The sequence below is a fragment of the Macaca nemestrina genome, chromosome 1 (genome assembly GCF_043159975.1).
Source record: "Macaca nemestrina isolate mMacNem1 chromosome 1, mMacNem.hap1, whole genome shotgun sequence".
NCBI lineage: Eukaryota > Metazoa > Chordata > Mammalia > Primates > Cercopithecidae > Macaca > Macaca nemestrina.
The window spans coordinates 161,328,583-161,347,169 of NC_092125.1; the positions used below are offsets into that span (position 1 = coordinate 161,328,583).

At 36.4% G+C, this 18,587-nt stretch overlaps 1 protein-coding gene across 1 annotated transcript in view; it reads left to right on the top strand.

Annotated features, from left to right (window-relative positions):
• The first annotated feature begins 13,775 nt into the window (after window positions 1-13,775).
• The window catches only part of LOC105498385 (neuronal growth regulator 1), an 895,160-nt gene continuing 890,348 nt past the window's right edge, over window positions 13,776-18,587 (top strand). Inside the window, exon 1 of the mRNA XM_071091171.1 lies at window positions 13,776-14,174. Coding sequence (XP_070947272.1) covers window positions 13,999-14,174 — 176 coding nt within the window. The 5' untranslated portion in view covers window positions 13,776-13,998. The remainder of the gene's footprint in view (window positions 14,175-18,587) is intronic.

Below are 18,587 nucleotides of genomic sequence, written 5' to 3' on the forward strand. Positions count from 1 at the left end.
AAATCGAATTTAGTTGTCATGTTTAATTACATCTTATTTTATCAATAATAATAATAACAATAAAACTGAAACCAATTGTCAGGCTAGCTCATCCAATCATATCCAGAGGAACTGAGAAATGGAGAGTAAGCATTGAGTACACAAAAGTAAATCTCCTCTGATAAGGACTGAGATGTCCCATGACCAAGCAGCAGTATTTCACACAACTGAACCACTAAATATACATATTCCATCCAATTATTCAGAAAGGAACCTTAGAGATTACTTGTTATTTCAATCCCTTTATCTTGCAAAAGCTAAAATAGAATCCAAAGAAACAGATTTGTCTTTGGTTCTTCACCATTTACTAGCTAAAACCTCACAAGGATTTAGGTCTCCTGTTTTCAGCTTTCTCTCCAGTTTTAGCTATTATTTAACCTAAAATTGCTAGTTTAAACTTCAACTACATTCACAAAATATTTTACTTTTCATTCATTTCTAACCATGATGTCTTTCCACTAAATGTGGTCATCTTCACAATTTATGTATATTGCCACAAAGTTTCTCTGATTGACAGGGACAATCATCAATGGTGACAGAAACATAAAAATATATAGATATTTTTATGTAGAAATATAGTCATTTTTATATTATATGATAGAAATATAGTCATTTTGGTGGCCTAAAAACACAGCCCGGGTGTTTTAAAATACCTCGGCCAGAATTCTGTGATTAAGTTCATCACACACAAAGTTTTCATCCTTTAATTGTAATGTTTCCTTTGTAGACATCACTTACATTGTATTCTATAATGATAATGAACAAGCTCAGCTGAAGTAACACTCTCAGATAGATGAAAGCCTGGGTTGAGCATACTAGAAAAAGATTAATTTATAATTTAAAGACTGTTAAAGAGGGGTTTGAATTTGGAAGGATGGATTAGATGTATGCTTCCTTACTCTTGCCATTAAGTACACTATAAACACTGACATAACATATAAAACACATATAGAATGACTTTGAAAGGTAGAGAACAGAAGGCAGTCTGGTTAGGAACCTGAGGACCTGAGAAAATATAACGGCGAGTTCCTGGGGTTTCCTTTTTGCCTCATGTATTCCAGACTAGGCGCTAAAGAAGCTGGTAACTCAGAAACTGCAACAGTATAGATTTAAAAGTCCAAAACAAAGGCACACCCTCTCTAACAAATACTAATAAAGGGGCAACCTAAAGAGATAAAAAGCTTTTAGACAATAATTGATCTACTTCAGTCAAATACCACAAAGAATATTGGCAGCCCCACCCCATCCCTGCCAGCAAAGGAGCATGAGGAGACTGGATTTCCACTCTCATCAGGCTGCAACAAGGCTCTGTAAACCTCCCTCCCAGCCAGGAAAGTGTTAGAGAAGGCTGATTTGAAGAGTCAGGACTTCCTTTCACACCAGGCAATAATGGTACGTGTCTCCCCTTCCTTACTGGAGTGGTGTCAGAGGGCACCTAGTGGACAGCCAGAAATGTAACTACCACTCATAAGTAAAGAGGCTACTTCCCTTCCCCTACTCCACTATAGTATTAATAGAGGTCACGTAGGAAGCAGTAATGAGCAGTAATTCCCCTTCCAGCCAGAGTAGTTTCAGTGGAGTAGGCCTAGAAAGGAACCTGAATTTCCATAGCAGCTCATCAGTAACATGGAGTTCTTTCTCCCCAGGTGTCAAGGAAAGTTGAGTTGGAGACCTAGACTTTCACTCCAGTCTGGCATTCATAAGTGGTGACCTCTTTCCCCTTGGAAATGTATCAAAGGAAAACTGCTAAAACAGATGATTTAAATAATTTCTGGAGTCTTATAATACCCAAATATCCAGTTTTTAATAAAAATTATTTACTATACTAAGAACCAAAAACATTTCTACTTGCAAAAAGATCAATAGATGGATGCCAACATCAAAATTATCACAGATATTAGAATTATCAAACAAGGGTATTACAAAAAGGCTTTAATAAACAATAAATAAATACGCTCAAAAGAAATGAAAAAATAGTGTGGACAAACAGACTTAGCAAAGTAAAACAGTCTCGGCCAAAAAATAAAAGATGAAAAAAAAAATTTTAGAACAGAAAAATAAAATAACCATAATTTAAAATGCAATGAATGGGCTCAACAGTAGATAGAATAAAGAATCAGTAAATCTGAAGATAGAAGAACAGGAATTACTTAGGGTGAACCACAAAGAGAAAGTAGACTAAAATAAAATAAATCCTCAGGGACATGTGAGACTATAACAAAAGATCTAACATTTGTGTCATCAGAGTTTCAAAAACAAAATGAGGGTGCAATTGAAAGAGTATTTGAAAAAAATAACGAATAATATCCAAAAATTTACTATAAGACATAAATCTACAGATTCAAGAAGTTTAGGCCAGGTATAGTGGCTCACACTTGTAATCCCAGTACTTGGGGAGGCAGAGGCAGGCGAATCACCAGAGGTCAGGAGTTTGAGATCAGCTTGAACAACATGGAGAAACCCCATGTCTACTGAAAATACAAAATTAGCTGGGTGTGGTGGCACATGCCTGTATTCCCAGCTACTTAGGAGGCTGAGGAAGGAGAATCGCTTGAACCTAGGAGGCAAGAGGTTGTGGTGAGCCGAGATAGCACCATTGCACTCCAGCCTGGACAACAAGAGCAAAACTCCGTCTCAAAAAAAAAAAAAAAAAAAAAAAAAAAAATTCAGCAAACCTAGAACAGGCTGAACCCAAAGAAATTAATAATAGAGAAAACATAGTAAAACTTCTGAACACTCAATAGAGAAAAAAATAATAGAAAGTAGCACATGAGAAATGAAACTTAACCTACAGGGGAAAATTTTTTGAATGACAAGAGTTATCAGAAACTATAAATTTCAAAAAAATGTTGCATGTTTTTCAAGCGCTAAAAGCAAAGAACTGTCAACTCAAAATTCTGTATTGGGCAAAAATACAGTTCAAGGAGAAAAATTTCAAGGAATTCTCAGAGAAACTTAGAAACTTTATTTCAATGAGGAAAGAACAAAGAAGACAAAAAGAGCAAAAGTATAGCTAAACAGAATAAACTATCCTAGACTTGAGTGTGCTAAATTATGTTTGACGGTTGAAGCAAAATGTATAATGCTCTGATGTGATTCTCAATGTATGCAGAAGAAATACTGAAGCCAATTTTAAATTAGAAAGCAAAAGAGATTCAAAGGGTAGTGATATTTCTACACTTAGCTCATAAAGTAAGGTGTTGACACTAGTGGACTGTGACAAGTTGGTGCATATAACACCTAGAATAACCACTAAAAATCCTATACAAAGAGATACACTAAAAAATGCTAAAATAAATAAAAATACAATTGATAAAATTGTTCAAATAACCCACTGGGAGGCAGGAAAACAGAAAACAGAGAAGAAAAATAAAACAAGGAGAACAAAGAGAACACAAAAAATTAAAACGGTAGAGTTAATCTCCAACACCTCAGTTAAGTAAATGAAATCTGCCAATTAAACAATGTACATTTGGTAGAGTAGATTGAAAATATGACCCAGGTATATGATGATTACAAAAAACTCACTTCAAATTTAATAATATATGTAGGTTGAGAAATTATAAAAAAATGGAGAAATATATACCATTGCAAACATGAATCAAATAAAAGCAGATGAGCCTCAATTCACATTAGATATCTTATACTTCATAGAATATTGCTGGGGGCTGAGATTACCATTACTTAAAGAGAAAGGAGTCAATCTGTTAGGAAAGTATAGCAATCCCAAATGTACACTACCAAACCAGAGAGCTGCAACATGTGTGAACCAAACCTGATAGAATTAAAAGAGAAAATAGATGGATCTAAAATCATAGTTGGAAACTACAACACTCCTCTGATAATAATTGATAGAACAACTAAAAAATGGCTGAGTCAGTATTCCATAATCAGTCAATGTTATCCTTCATAGTAACAGACTACAAAATTAAAAAACAAAAACCAAAAAACAAAAAATAAACAAACAAAAAAACACATGGTATCAACTGATGCAGGAAAAGCATTTAAGAAAATTCAACACCATTTGTGATTTTCAAAAAAAGTTTTCAGAAAACTAAGAATATAGAAGTTTCTCAATTTTATAAAGAACATTTACCAAAAACAAAACTAAACAAAACAAAAAACCACCACCAACAAAAAACCTCCACAGCTAATACCGTAATTAATGATGAAAGACAGAATGCTTTTCCTTGAAGATCAGGAAAAAAAAGCAAGGGTGGCTACACTCACTACAGCTATCCAACACAGTATTGGAAGTTCTAGCCATAACAATAAAGCCATATAAATTTTTAAAAAAAGAAATGAGGAAACAAAAGATGTATCAACTGAACAGGAAAAAATAAAACTGAATACTAATCTTACGCATATATGGAACAATGATATATGTCAAAAATCCCAAGAAATATAAAAGTAAACTTAGAATACATGAATTTAGTTTGACAATACAAGATTAACATATAATAACCTATTCTATTTCCATATATTAGGAATGGTTAAAAAAGTGAAATAGGTATAAATCTTACAAAACTTAAACTAGTATGTTGAAAATTATACAATGTTGTTTCAAGAAATTAAAGAAGTTCAAAGTAAATAGGAAACGTGCCATGCTCATGGATTGAAAGTCTCAATAAATATTATCCCAATTATCCCAAAATTGATATATATTTTAAACACAATTCCTATCAAAATCCTAGCAATATTTTAGACATACACAAACTTATTCTAACTGTATGTATATAGCTACAAAGGAACTTGAAGAACTAAAATAATTTTGCTAAAAGTAAAGTGGGAGGAACTATACTACCTCATTTGAAGACTTATATATAGTTAAAATAACCAGGAATGGTGGTGGGATAGACACATAGATTAATTGAACAGAATAGAGAACTCAGAAATAGTCCCACATAACTAATTTTTGACAAAGATGCAAAAGAATTCAATGGAGGAAATACAGCCATTTCAAAAAAATGGTGCTAAAATGGTGTTGGAGCAATTGAGTATCTACAATCAAAACAAATAAACAAAAAACAACTTTATCTGAACTTCATACCTTGTAAAAAAAATTGACTCAAAATGAATCACAGATTTAAACAGAAAACTATAAAAATCTTTACAAAAAATCATAGAAAATCTTCAGAAAATAGTGCCTAGTGAAACTTTTTAGATATGACACCAAAAGCATAATTCATAAAAGGAAAAAAAAAAGTAAACTAGACTTCATTGAAATTTAAAACTTCTGCTTTATGAAATATATTGTTAAGAAGATGAAAAGAAAAGTTACAGACTGGATGAACATATTTACAACCACATATCTGAAAGAGGACTCAGAGCTAAAATATATATTAAAAAAAAAAACCTTTCAAAACTGAACAGTGAGAAAAAATAACAATCCAATTAGAAAATGGGCAAAACAAAGAGACACTTCTCTGACAAAGATACATGGATTGTAAAAAAATCAGAAAAAAAAGATGTTCAACATTAGCAGTCATTTGGGAAATGCAAATTAAAATCAAAATTAAGAACCAATACAAACTTATTAGAAGAGATAAAATAAAAACTAGTTACAATAGGAAAAGGTGTGAGGATGTAGAGAAGCTGGATTTCCCATGCATTGCTGTTGGGGTGTAACATGGTACAGTCATGGCAAAATAGCTTGGCAGTTTCTTTTTTAAAAAGTCAACATGCATTTATGATACAACATCACAATCATACCTCGTTGTATTTATTCCAGACAAATAAAAACAGGTCCACACAAAAACCTGTACATGATTGTTCATAGCAGCTTTATTTGTATGTGCTCCAAACTGGAAATATCAAAATGTCCTAAAATAGGTGCATGGTTAAACAAACTATCATACATCCATTCCACAGACTACTCAACAATAAAAAAGAGAAAAAAATCTAAAATATATTGATGTAAGAAATAACCTCCATGGATCTCAAGGGCAATATGCTGAGTGAATAAAAGCCAACTTCAAAGTGTCATACACCATATGATTTCACTTATATAACATTATCAAAATGACAAAATAATAGTGATAAAGAACAAATTAGTGGTTGTTCAAATCCTAGAGGTGACTGAAAGGCTGTTTTTTTTTTTTTCTTTCGAGAGAGAGACTGGTATTGATAAGATTATAAGGCCAATTCAAAACTAAACCTGAACTCAGAAAACTTGCTGGACAAGAGTCCTAGATTTGAACCAATAATATTTCTCAGCAATATTTCTTGTGAGCATTACACTCAGTTCATAGGATTCAACTGACTCTAGCAGAAGTTGATTCTAAGTAGGAATGCTTCAACATTGTAATCTGTCCTAATTCCACACCGGTTTTTCCCCACATTATAGCTTACATATAGTTTCAAATAGCAACATTTTTCAACGTCTATGATGAAAACAAACACAAAAACCAAGCCTTTTCTACAGTTTTTGCTGTCATGATTTAAGAAAAAAAAATCCTTATTAATGTTCTGCATTTGGTTCTATCTAAATAAAAGACAATTTATAGTATAACCATGATCTGAAATTTTATCAGTTTCAAAGAGTTGAGGTGACAAAAAATACAGTACAGGGGCACCCAAGTCTTGGTATCTTAAAAAACCTCCTTTAAGCTGAGATGAGGAAGACATACCCATCACACATACTGGTGAACTGGAAGTAAACCAATGTGAAGGTTGATTTTATCTGTCAACTTGACTAGGCTATGCTACTCAGATTTTTGGTCAAATACCAGTATAGATGTTGCTATGCAGAATACTTACTAGAAGAGAGTAACATTTAAATCTGTAGACACTGAGTAAAGTAGATTATTCTCCATAACGTGGGTGGGGCTCATTTAATCAGTAGAAGATCTTAATAGAAAAAAAGATTGTGGTTCTCTGAGGAAGAGAGAATTCTAACCCTGGATTGCCTTCAGACACCAGCTGTAACATCAACTTTGCCCTGGGTCTCTAGTCTCCCAGCCCGCTCTGCTGATTTTGGACTTTTGGGCTTGTCAGCTTCTACAGTTACGAGACAATTCTTTAAAATTATCTCTCTCTTTGTCTCTGTCTGTCTGTCTCTCTCTTTCTGTATATACATATATATAATGCACATAATATATAAAATGTGTGCATATATGTATATGTACACAGACATACTTCCTATTGGTTCTGTTTGTGTGACAAACCCTGACTGACACAGTCAGTGTTCTCAAAAACTTGCAGCTCAGCTTTGTGCAATCTAGAACTTTTCTGTACTGATATCCAAGAATGTTTATAGCATCACTATCTGTAATAGACAAATAATTAAAACATATCTGCCAAAAATAAAATGAATAAATATATAATTCTATAGACATACTATGAAATGCTATGTGGATTCAAGAAATGAAGGAACAACAGCTGCACAACAGCACGGAGGAATTCTAACATATGATGCTAAGCAAAAGAAGCCAGCAACAAAAAAGCGTATGCTATAATTAAATGTTGTATGATGTATTATGGCTTTGTATAAGTACATATAAAAGCCAGTCATTCTTTCAGAGGGATATAAAGCTAAATGGTAAAAATGTAAAGAAAATGAGGACATGATGATGGTGAAATAATTACAGGGGTTACTTTTAAGGAAGAAAATTGGGGTTATAATTTTAAAAAGGCTTGCAGAAGGCAGTTGAGGTGTTGGTAATTTTCTGTTTCTTAATCAGTGTGGAATAAAATGGATGTTAACTTTAAAATAATGCTTCCCTAATCTATAACTTCACATTCTATGCACTTTTCTAAAAGTATATTGTTAAAAATGTGTATTTCAGAACAAAAAAAAAAAAATAAATGTCATAAACATGGGTGGCTGTTATAAATATGGAAAGGTATTTGATATAGTCCTTAAAATTATTCCACTTCAAACCCGATTGACTCTTTCTCATCTTAAGAAAAACCAATGATTTACTTATCCATGAATATCACAACTTACAACACGAGCAATAAAGGTCTCAATAGTTGCTAGAAGTGAACATGGAGCGAAGTGGCAATAGTTATTTTCTTTCTGTTTAGGGCTATGTTTTAAAGCTATGTTTTCACAATCTTGTGTTAAGAAAACTATATTAATAGTAAAAAATATCCCAAATTAAAAATTACCAGTTAAAGTCAAGATGTCTTCATAAGTTTACACAGTGAGGTACTTCCCGTCTATACAGGCACACATATACACAGACACACATGTATCAATTATAGAAAAAAAATATAAAATGCTAAAGGGACAAAATTAACAAGTCATAGTAGAGTTTGAAAATATACAAGATAAACACCTCTGCAATAAAAATCAGAATCTTTTAGGAAATTAAAGAAATTATATAATAAAATAAAACAATAACTGCTTGGGAGAATAAGATTTTACATTCATCACAGTCCACTATAAAGTATCAAATTTGATGTTTATTTTTGAATAGAGATGCTTGAGTTGTTTAGAAATATGTGAGAAAAAATCTTAAATAAATAGTAATTATTGGTTTTCCTGGAACCCACTGTAAATTATATAATGAAATGTAGTAAAAGCTGTACTTGTTATCTTACAAGTAGAAAGAGTAGAAATTTCAGTTATTTAAAAATGATTTCTACCCACACCCATTGTAACACTGTTCTTTCTTGTTTAACTACTTAGGTGCAATTTTCAGAGCCATTCTATGGAAATGGTTTGAAGAGCGTTGAAAGTAGAGTATCTCCACACTCATCCAAACATACAAACACACATATACACTTCTAACTTCTTTGCTTACCCTCAATGCTGATGGTGAATAGATAAGATGATAAATTATAACTGAATAAATATATGATATTTAAATAGAGTGACCCAATAGGCAAATAACTTTTTGCTGTTTTCCACTTCTTTATGCAATAGCCATTTCCAGAGTGAATAATCTGTAGCTGTCACAACATAAAGAATGCAAAGATTTACATGGGTTATTGCCCAAAATAAGTTCACCATTTACTTATACTTTTATTTGAGGGGAAAAAAAACACACAAAATGATGATTTCCTTTCAAAGAACTATTAGTTCAACACTTGCTTCAATAAAAGACCCCCTCCCGCCTACTTTACGATAACATGTATAACCAAACTATACATTACAAGAATACAGGAGACATTTGTTAGTGTATAATTGTAATGTTATTTGAGCAAGTCTCCTACAATCTAGGAAGAAATTATAGAAAGATATTTTGTTGTGGTCAGCCATTAAATTCATTGCATCTGTGGTAAGCTGGGCTACTAAATCACATGGCAGGTAAATGTAGAGATTGAACTGATGAGAAGGAGCTCTTTTTGTAGCTATAGAATTCAAATGAGACACTTTTGACCAAAAATCTGCTTTATTATTTTATTTGAAAACACAAGATGGTATACATTTTAGAAATATAACTTACAATGAAGTGGTTCTCAACTTGGAGTAATCCCCTTCCCAATCCACAGGATATTTAACAATGCCTGGAGATATTCTGGGTATCACAACTATTGACATCTACTGGATAGAGGCCAGGGATGCTGATAAACATTTTCCAATGCACACAGAAGTCCCCACGCACCACGCAAAAAAATAATTACCTGCACCAAAATGTCAAAAGGGCCTAGATTGAGAAACACTTCTGTAGTGGAAGATTCCCCCTCTACCAACAAATTTCTGGAAGTTTGTATTTCTCACCCTGACCTGAAATTCATCAGTATACGTCAGTTTTAGTTGGCAAAGTACTCCAAACTTAAAGCAGCTTAATTCAAACAGAGAATCAATTATGGACCAAGTTAGAGAGCTGTTATTCATAGGTACAATTTATAAGGGCTTCCTGACTGTCTCCTTCAGGAAATACAACGTTATCTCTTTAGCTCTTTCCATTAGATCCTGGGAACCGTCTTGGCTAAAACTTCTCATGCCCACACAGTAATATCATGGCCTGTTGTTGGGTGGGGGGAAGGGGGAGGGATAGCATTAGGAGATATACCTAATGTAAATGATGAGTTAATGGGTGCAGCACACCAACATGGCACGTGTATACATATGTATCAAACCTGCACGTCGTGCACATGTACCCTAGAACTTAATGAATTAAAAAAAAACACATGAAAGATGAAGCTGGCTTTGCTCATTTACTACCAATAAACAAATGTAAACTTACATTCTTTTTCCATCCTAACAATCACAATTACACTGTTGAATAAAAATTGAGTTTATTAAAGTAAACAAGCTTAAGAAGGTTCCTTATAACATTACTCTTTCCAACATCCTTAGGGATTCAAAATGCAGGTCATAGGGCATGAAAGGCAGGAGTGGAATCAATCTAGATAATGAAATAATCTGCTATCACAATCAGGCTCCACCTTCTTCCTTTTATATTAACTCCCTACTGATTATTACATTTATTGAAATACTAGGAGTTGAGCTTTTAAAACGAAAAAAGGTACATCATTGTAAAGAAATAATAATTAATTCCAAAGTCATTTCCTTAAAATTCTAACCAAAGGAGTAACTCATTATAACCCACTCCAATATTTGCTTCTAAAACGTTCTAAACAATGCTATTACCAATTGTTCTACTTCAAAAAAATTCTACTAAGGAACTATTTGCTATTTAAGTTTTTTTTTTCTTTTTTCCTCATTTTGTTGTTGTTTGGTTTTGTTCTGATTTTTCCTCAAAAAGAGTCAAGACAGCCCGAATTTAAGTCTCTGTTTGGAAGAATTCCAGGACCTCAAAAGCAAATATTAGAAACCATGTAAAAGCCTGTCAGATTATTTGCCCTTAGAAAGGTTTAGGGAATAGGAAGTCATAAGAGCTTTTAAATCCATTTTCTTTGGTCAGAAGACTAGAAGTACAAGGGTCAAGAGAGGTTGCCCTACCTGACATTCTTGCACTTGCTGTAAATAATAGTGACCTACCTGTAAATGATTTCCCCCATAATCCAGACATCTATACACTAAGTTCAGTCATTGCTTTCTTTAGATGGGTTCCCTAAGAGTTAAGTGTGATCTGTGAATGGTAGTTGAGATAAAAACTAGAAATAAGGAAAAGAAACTGTCTTTAAAAGAAGTGTCTCGAGTTTCCGTTTACAAGCCTGAAGGGTTGTTGTACATATTAAAACTGCTGCATAGCTCCATCCCTGGTCAAAGAAATCCCTCCTCCTAACACCCCCACCCCACCCCCGTGGACACTGAAGATGTCAGATCTCTGGGAAACAGCAGTTAGAAAAAGGATGCTTTTCATAGCTTGTACTAGAAAACGCTGGCACCCCCATCCCTGCTTAAAATAGCACTAAACTGAGTCACAATGCAGGAAGCTATACCTTCTGTGTCTCTTCAATAGAATCTAGCTCGTTTCTAGTGAAATGCTAAATAATACTGCATAGCTTTGCCCATGTATGTGACATGTCAATTCTAATCCCCCGTTTGCCCTAGATAATTTTACGCTTTATCCATCAGCATGCCACACAAGATAGAAAAATGCAGTTAACAAGCTGACAGTGTTAGCTAGGTATTTGGCATCGATATTAGTGAAAGTCTGTCATTTGACAATTATTTCCCTAGCATACCAGACGGTAAAGAAAATGTTTTCATTCATCCGCAAGTGACTAACATTTTATTGATGTTTCAAAATGCGGTTGAAACTATTGCACTCTCCATTTCCGAGTCGGTTTTGAGAGTCAGGGCAGAATACTAATACCAGTAACTCCTGCCTCAAATGTCTCCGTTAACTGCCCAGACTTGGAGTGTCAGTTCAGCAGGGAGGTGTTGCTAGTTAAGGATTCTTCGATAAGCCAGTCTGGGCGGTCACAGGTGATGGGAACCCTTCCCTTTCCCCATATATCCCCGTGCATGGCGATAAAAATCACTCTGAACACTGCTACCACCAAGCAAAACGACTCCCTGCCTGCCTCGTAAAGAGCTTAGTCTGGGGAGGCAGCCGGATGCTGACCCCTGCAGAGAGTATTGCTTCGGTGCGCTTTGCCAAAGGACCCTGCTAGCATTATGGAAAACGAGTTAGGTACTTGTGAGGTTTTGCTTTATTTCCTCCAAAGGAAGAAGAACTGGGATCTGGCAAAGAAAATCCTCTTCAAAGACTGCTAAAGGGGGATGGGGTGAAGGAAGGGAGAAAGTTGGGGGTGAGGGGGAGGGAGCTTATTTTTTAATTACTTATTTCCCACTTTCACTTCCCCGCTCTGCTTCCCCAACTCCTCGCTGAACAAGATTGATTGGTGTAGCTGCTAACGACTCAGCCTCGGTTCTCGCATTGATTTGCAAATGGCCCGGAAAAGCTTAGGGATCTTGAATCTGGAAATGAGTTCAAGAAGGAAAGAAGAAAAAAAAGAGTAGGGGATGGCCCTATGCCTAGTATCTCCTTCTGCCTAGGGCCAGGGCAGGGCTGAAAACAGCCCGGCGAGCTGCGGCGGGGCTGCTGCATGGGGAAGCGGAGGTTACCGCTCCACACCGCGGAGGAGCAAGCCTGTTCAACCCGGTTTGGAGATTGTTAAGAAATACAACCCTGCGACTCGTTAAACCCCTTAACTCTACCCTGCCTTGACTCAGATGCGCCGATCTGATAGGCTCAAATGGGTTAAACTGCCTCTTACATAACGGGACTGCCTGGCTCTACACAATTAAAACACTTGATTGCAGTCTTTTCCCGACTCTGCATCCCAGCACGACCCGCCCCGTGCCTCCCAGCGCGCCTGCGTGCCGCGCGTGCACAGGCCCCCGCGCGCACGCTGGCCCTCGCGCGTACTACACACTCTCCATTATACACACACTCCATGTTGACCATAAACAATCCCCTACTCACACACACAACTTAGTGTCAACACGCACAGATGAAAGAGGGGCGTCCTGCAATCCATACTGGCCGACCCCCACAGTCACGCAAGCTGCTCTACCGTAAGGCCTTGCACCTCCTCGTGTCCCCGCAAAAAAGCAGCGCCCCGCCACCATTCCCTACCTATTCCCGAGAAAAGGCAAAGAGAGAACTAGTTGGCTGCTCGTTAACTGCAGCGTAGCTACCCAGGCGAGATTAGAAGAAAATAAAAAACAAAAAAAACAACTCACAGTCGCCGGCGTCATGATGGCGCCGACCACAACTTGGAGGACTTCAAACTTACGGTGCCTCGAGAGGTAAAACGCACCGGTGAGGGAAGGGAAAGCGCCCCTCAGCTCTCTTCACCCCAGCCCCGACACGCAGACTTTTCTAGCAAAGCATCCCTCTAGCGCTTACGACAGTAAGGAAAGCCTTCATTCTACGGTGGCTCTCATTCCCCCTCGGTTTGCATAATTGTGATACAGTTCCTCCTAATTATTTTTTTCGTTGTCTTTCTTTTCTTTTTTTCTTGCTTTCGTTTTTCTTTTTTTCTTTCTTTCTTTTTTTTTTTTTTTTAATCCACCCCCCCTTCTCCATCCCCAGTCCCCGGGCGGGGTTGCTAAGGAAACGGCCGCTTGGCAACGCGCGCGAGCCCGGGGGCCGGCGGCCGGCGCAGCGCCCCGCGCTGCTTCTGCTGCTGCTGCTGCTGCTGCTGCGATTGCAGCCGCCGCCGCCGCTCGCCCTGCCTCCTCCGCTGCCGCCGCGCCTCCTCCCTCACTCTCCGGCGCGCTCGCCTCCTCGCTAGATGGTGTGCGAGCCGCCCGAGAATTAGACACACTCCGGACGCGGCCAAAAGCAACCGAGAGGAGGTGTAGTGTGGTGCCAGGGGGAGGGAGGGGAGGGAGGGAGGGAAAGCGAAGAGGAGGAGGGGGAGGCAAAAACACCGAAAAACAAAAAGAGAGAAACAACACCCAACAACCAGGAGTGGGGGGGGAAGAAAGAAAGAAAAGAAACCCACCCACCCATCAAAAAAAAAAAAAAAAAAAAAAAAAAAAATCCTGTGGCGCGCCGCCTGGTTCCCGGGAAGACTCGCCAGCACCAGGGGGTGGGGGAGTGCGAGCTGAAAGCTGCTGGAGAGTGAGCAGCCCTAGCAGGGATGGACATGATGATGTTGGTGCAGGGTGCTTGTTGCTCGAACCAGTGGCTGGCGGCGGTGCTCCTCAGCCTGTGCTGCCTGCTACCCTCCTGCCTCCCGGCTGGACAGAGTGTGGACTTCCCCTGGGCTGCCGTGGACAACATGATGGTCAGAAAAGGGGACACGGCGGTGCTTAGGTAGGAAGAACGGCGTGCTTTTCGTACTTGTCTCGGTCTATCTTTCTGTCTCTCTTTGAACCCTCTCTGCCTTCTTTATAACACAAGCAATAATGCTGGTGGTGCTCATCATGGAAAGACCACATCTCAAGAATTCCAGGTGCAGATTCTTCCCGGAGCCCCGGCCCGTTTATGCTGGGGCAGGTAGCAAGCTGGACTTGTGATGCTAAAGCACTTTGCCGGAACGCCAAGTAGCCTGGGGATGAGTGAACTGTCAGGTTTAGAAGGAGGGGCAGGTGCCACTTTGAAACTGAATGCACAAGGTCTCTGTTTTACTGTCATGGGGTACTCTTGGAGAGTCTGACAAGTTTATAAGGTTTGTTTCTATTTTACTCCAGCATAAGCGACTCTTTCAAACTGCTGGTTCTCTGCTCCCATTTATTTTCCCTCTCACTTGGACACTCAGGCTCGATTTCTTGCTCTTTATCTTTCTTTCCTTTTACCGCTTTCTCTTTTCTTTCTTTTCTCCTTCTTCCTTCTCTTATACCATTTTCCCCACCTCCTTGTAACTCTTTTTCCCTCCAATATCTCTTTTCACACCTTTTCTATTTTCGTTTTTTTCCCTCCTTTTTAAAATTTGTTCGCATATTTTCTCATTTTTATCTCCACGACTTTAATTTCTGTTCTTCACACTTAATCCCCTTTCCTCCTCTCTTTTAACCCTTTTCCTTTTAGTTAATTTTTTTTTATTCCTCCTTAATGTCCCTATCCTGTGCTTTTGACTCCCATTTCTCGTCCCTCTCCCAATACCGTTTCCCACCCCTGTGGCACACACAGGCATGGTCACTCTTCCCCTCCAGTACCATTTACTCACCCTCATAACTCTTATTTCTATAAACATACTACTTCACATACTCTCACATCCTCACATGCACTGGCACTTGCATGCTCTAAGAAACACTTCCACATTCAGATCCTCTCTTACTGTTTAAAAGGCATACTCTCCTTCTCTGTTCCACATTGTCACTCACACATGTGTACACACTGCCTCTCTCACTCGCTCTCACTCTGGCTCTCCTCTCTTTTTCTCTTTCTATGTCTTTCTGTCGTCTCTTTCTTCCCACCTTCCTCCCTCCTTCAGTCTTCAGTTTTACTTCTTTTTCTCATTTTTCCTTTTTCCCTTCTTTACCCTAAGCTTGATCTCTGAGGTGGTTTGTCATTAATGAACATCCATACCCTGGTTTTAACCCTAAGCAACAGTGCAGAGAGGGAGTCTGGAAATATTTCCTATGAAAATATAAATGATCACCAAAGCTTAGATCTAAACAAAGCTAAACGCCCTATTCCTTCATTTCTTTCCCATCACCCTCCCTTCTCCCCTTGCCACCCCACCTCACATTTCCCTGAAAGATCTTCTTTCTCTCCACTGGGTGGTAGTTGACTTGTAAGTGTGGCTTGCACAACATCAGTGTACATGACATGTCTAAGGTGAAAGAGAGTGGGAAATGTTTCTGTTTGAATCATGCAACATATTTAAATTTAATGATGTGGGTGTGGTATATGACTTACACCTTTTGGAACATGCCTATGAGTTCAAATTTGGAATACTATCATATTTTTTAATATACATGAATGCATATGCTTTTCATAATTTCTGTTTTGAATTAAAAAGTCACTGTATACAAAAGTAACTAATATCTTTGTTATTACATAGTAAAAAGAAAAACTTTTCTTTGTTGGTAACAGTGATAAACTCTTTGTCACAGAGAGGATATAAATTAAGCCTGTATGTACTCTTTATGTTAAGTTTGTTTTAGAAGTTTGAACAACAGTGATAAGGGCAAAACACTATCTTCAGAGATTGCAAACATATATCATGGGAGCTGCAATATGTATTTTTGTAGTAAGCAACATATTGCTTATTTGTAGTGAGCATTACCATTTCCACCCTAAAGGATTTAGAAGACTGCTTTTCTTTCAATAATATATTCTGGCATTTGGTTTACCAAACAAACAACAATTTAATAAATACTATGGTTAATGAAAATAGCTGGACCCACATTCTGCTTCCAGGAGACTCATGTTTAGTTCACTCATTGCTTCCAATAGTGAAGCTTCCCTAATATGTGGGGACCATATATTTCCAGTGTTGTTGGTTTGGTGCAGTCCTTGTTTACTTTGTGTGCTCTGTACCTCATCCATTTAGATGCTATATCCTGCATTTTGTGATATTGAGGGAACTTTTGACTTTCAAACTTCTTGAAGAGAACAGAGTCTCTGTGTCTTCTCGATAATGTTTCTAACAAATTAGATTTTAGTTTTTAAGTATTTTTTAATCATATGAAATAGAAATTTGAACTACATTACTTTTTACTCAAAGCAATTTGCTTATAGTAATTCTGAGATTCTCAAAGAAGTATCTAGTTGTTGAACTTCTTACATTGTCTGTAGGTTTTAAACTAATTTAACATATCCATTTATAAGAAATTCTGTCTCCATTAGAAAACGTTAAATATTGTCAGTTATTTTTTTCTTGACTTCTCTACAGCTGATAATTTCCTCTGCTCATAGACCAATATAGATAGAGCTTAAGGACTAATTGAGTATAGGCAACTCAGGTGATGCATTTTTTTTTTTTTTAAATCAAGAGTAATGTCACAGTTATATTTTGTTTTTTCTTTGTATACTTAAAACCATATCTGTTGTTATTCTCTAACTCATTATAAAACAAAACAAAATTCTACCCTTCAAACATACGCCCTTGTCCCATCAAAATACATGAATGAAGTGCTCAGGAGAACACTTAACCGAATTACATGATATCATTCATCAAACTTTGCACAGTATATTCTATTTTTAATGTAACATATTCCTCACAGTGTCTTTGATAAAAAACAAATAGTGGCATAACAGTTATCAAATAATTTTAAGTGCTAAAGGCCTTAAAGTGCAAACATGCCAGTCAGTGACTCTGTTGCTTGTGGTTACGCTAATGAAACAGAAATTTAAAGGTCAAATGATACATTTCTGTTTCCTAAGTGCCAGAATGTCTGTTTTTGAGAAGAGGATCATGAAAAACAAAACTTTCCTTAAGTGCAGTTATAATACACAAGGGAAATTCATTCTGTTATCTAACTGTATCTGTCATTTTATAAATCATCTTTTCTGTTTAGCTTAAATACAGGATTTATGATGACATTCCACTTAATAATTTTAATATTTTTATCATTTTACCTTCATCTCTTAGGGTTAGTGAAGCCATATATATGAAGTGTAAAGATGTTTCTTACTTTTAATAATATTATTCAGTGCTAAATTTCTGAATGATTCACTTGAATTATTTGGACCTTCTTGATAAAGTATTTAATGATACAGATATTCAATATAGTAATGTTTGATATTTCCCTTTCTTAAGCTTTGTATTTAAAAAATATATGGTGTCTAAAATACATTGTAATTTGCTATAAACACAAGCTGTTTCCATTAACTTATTAAATATAGACTTTAATTGCTACTACATTTAATATATACAGTATTTTATTCTTAACAGAACTTGTTAATCTTGTATGGAGACATTAACTTTTTTTACATTTTTTGAGTTGTATTTTGTAGTACATGGAAGATCTGAGTTAATACGTCATGGGCTGACCTAGTAGAGAACAGGAATGCTAGAACCATATTGGTTATGCTTCAGGACCCAATGTTTCTGGAACTGGAGAATTCAGGGGAATATAACTCTGCTCTAGAACAATACATAAATTTCAGGAGACTTAAAAAAATCATTTTGCAGTCACTTTAATATGAACCAGTTGCTTTACTCTTACCTTAGTAATAAATACTGTTATGTAAACATGTCAAAAATGTTTAATACTCCTTGGAAACAATACTATGAACATCCTTATTTACATCCTCCCAGTGCCTGCACATTTTTAAAACACGTGTTATTTTTAAGCTAATTTTTTTCAATCTGTTTCTTATTCAGCCCTTCTGTATGAAGTTTGTACTTTTTTAGTCACCTTTCTGATATGAATTCAAAATATCCTATTATCTGGTTGTCATGCTTTAATCGAAAAAAGTAAGATTCTTTCCTTAATTGTGATATCTTCTTTTACCTTAGCAAAGTTGAACACAACTCTTGTCATTTTAATGCAATATATTTGAATGAAAGTTATGTGATATCCTACTATGATATTGTAATATGGAAGAAGGTTTTTGCTTAGGGCATATTTCTACACTATTGGAAACCACAAAACTTTTGCAAGTAAATTTATGAATGAATATGACAAGTATTTATGATTGCTTATCCTATTTGTTCACTACATTTGCCTTTTTATTAGACTACATTAACTGGTTATGATTTGAAATGCATGCTGTTACAATAAAATAAATGATTTCTGTGTGAGAATACAGAATTACCAATAGCAGTAAAAATCA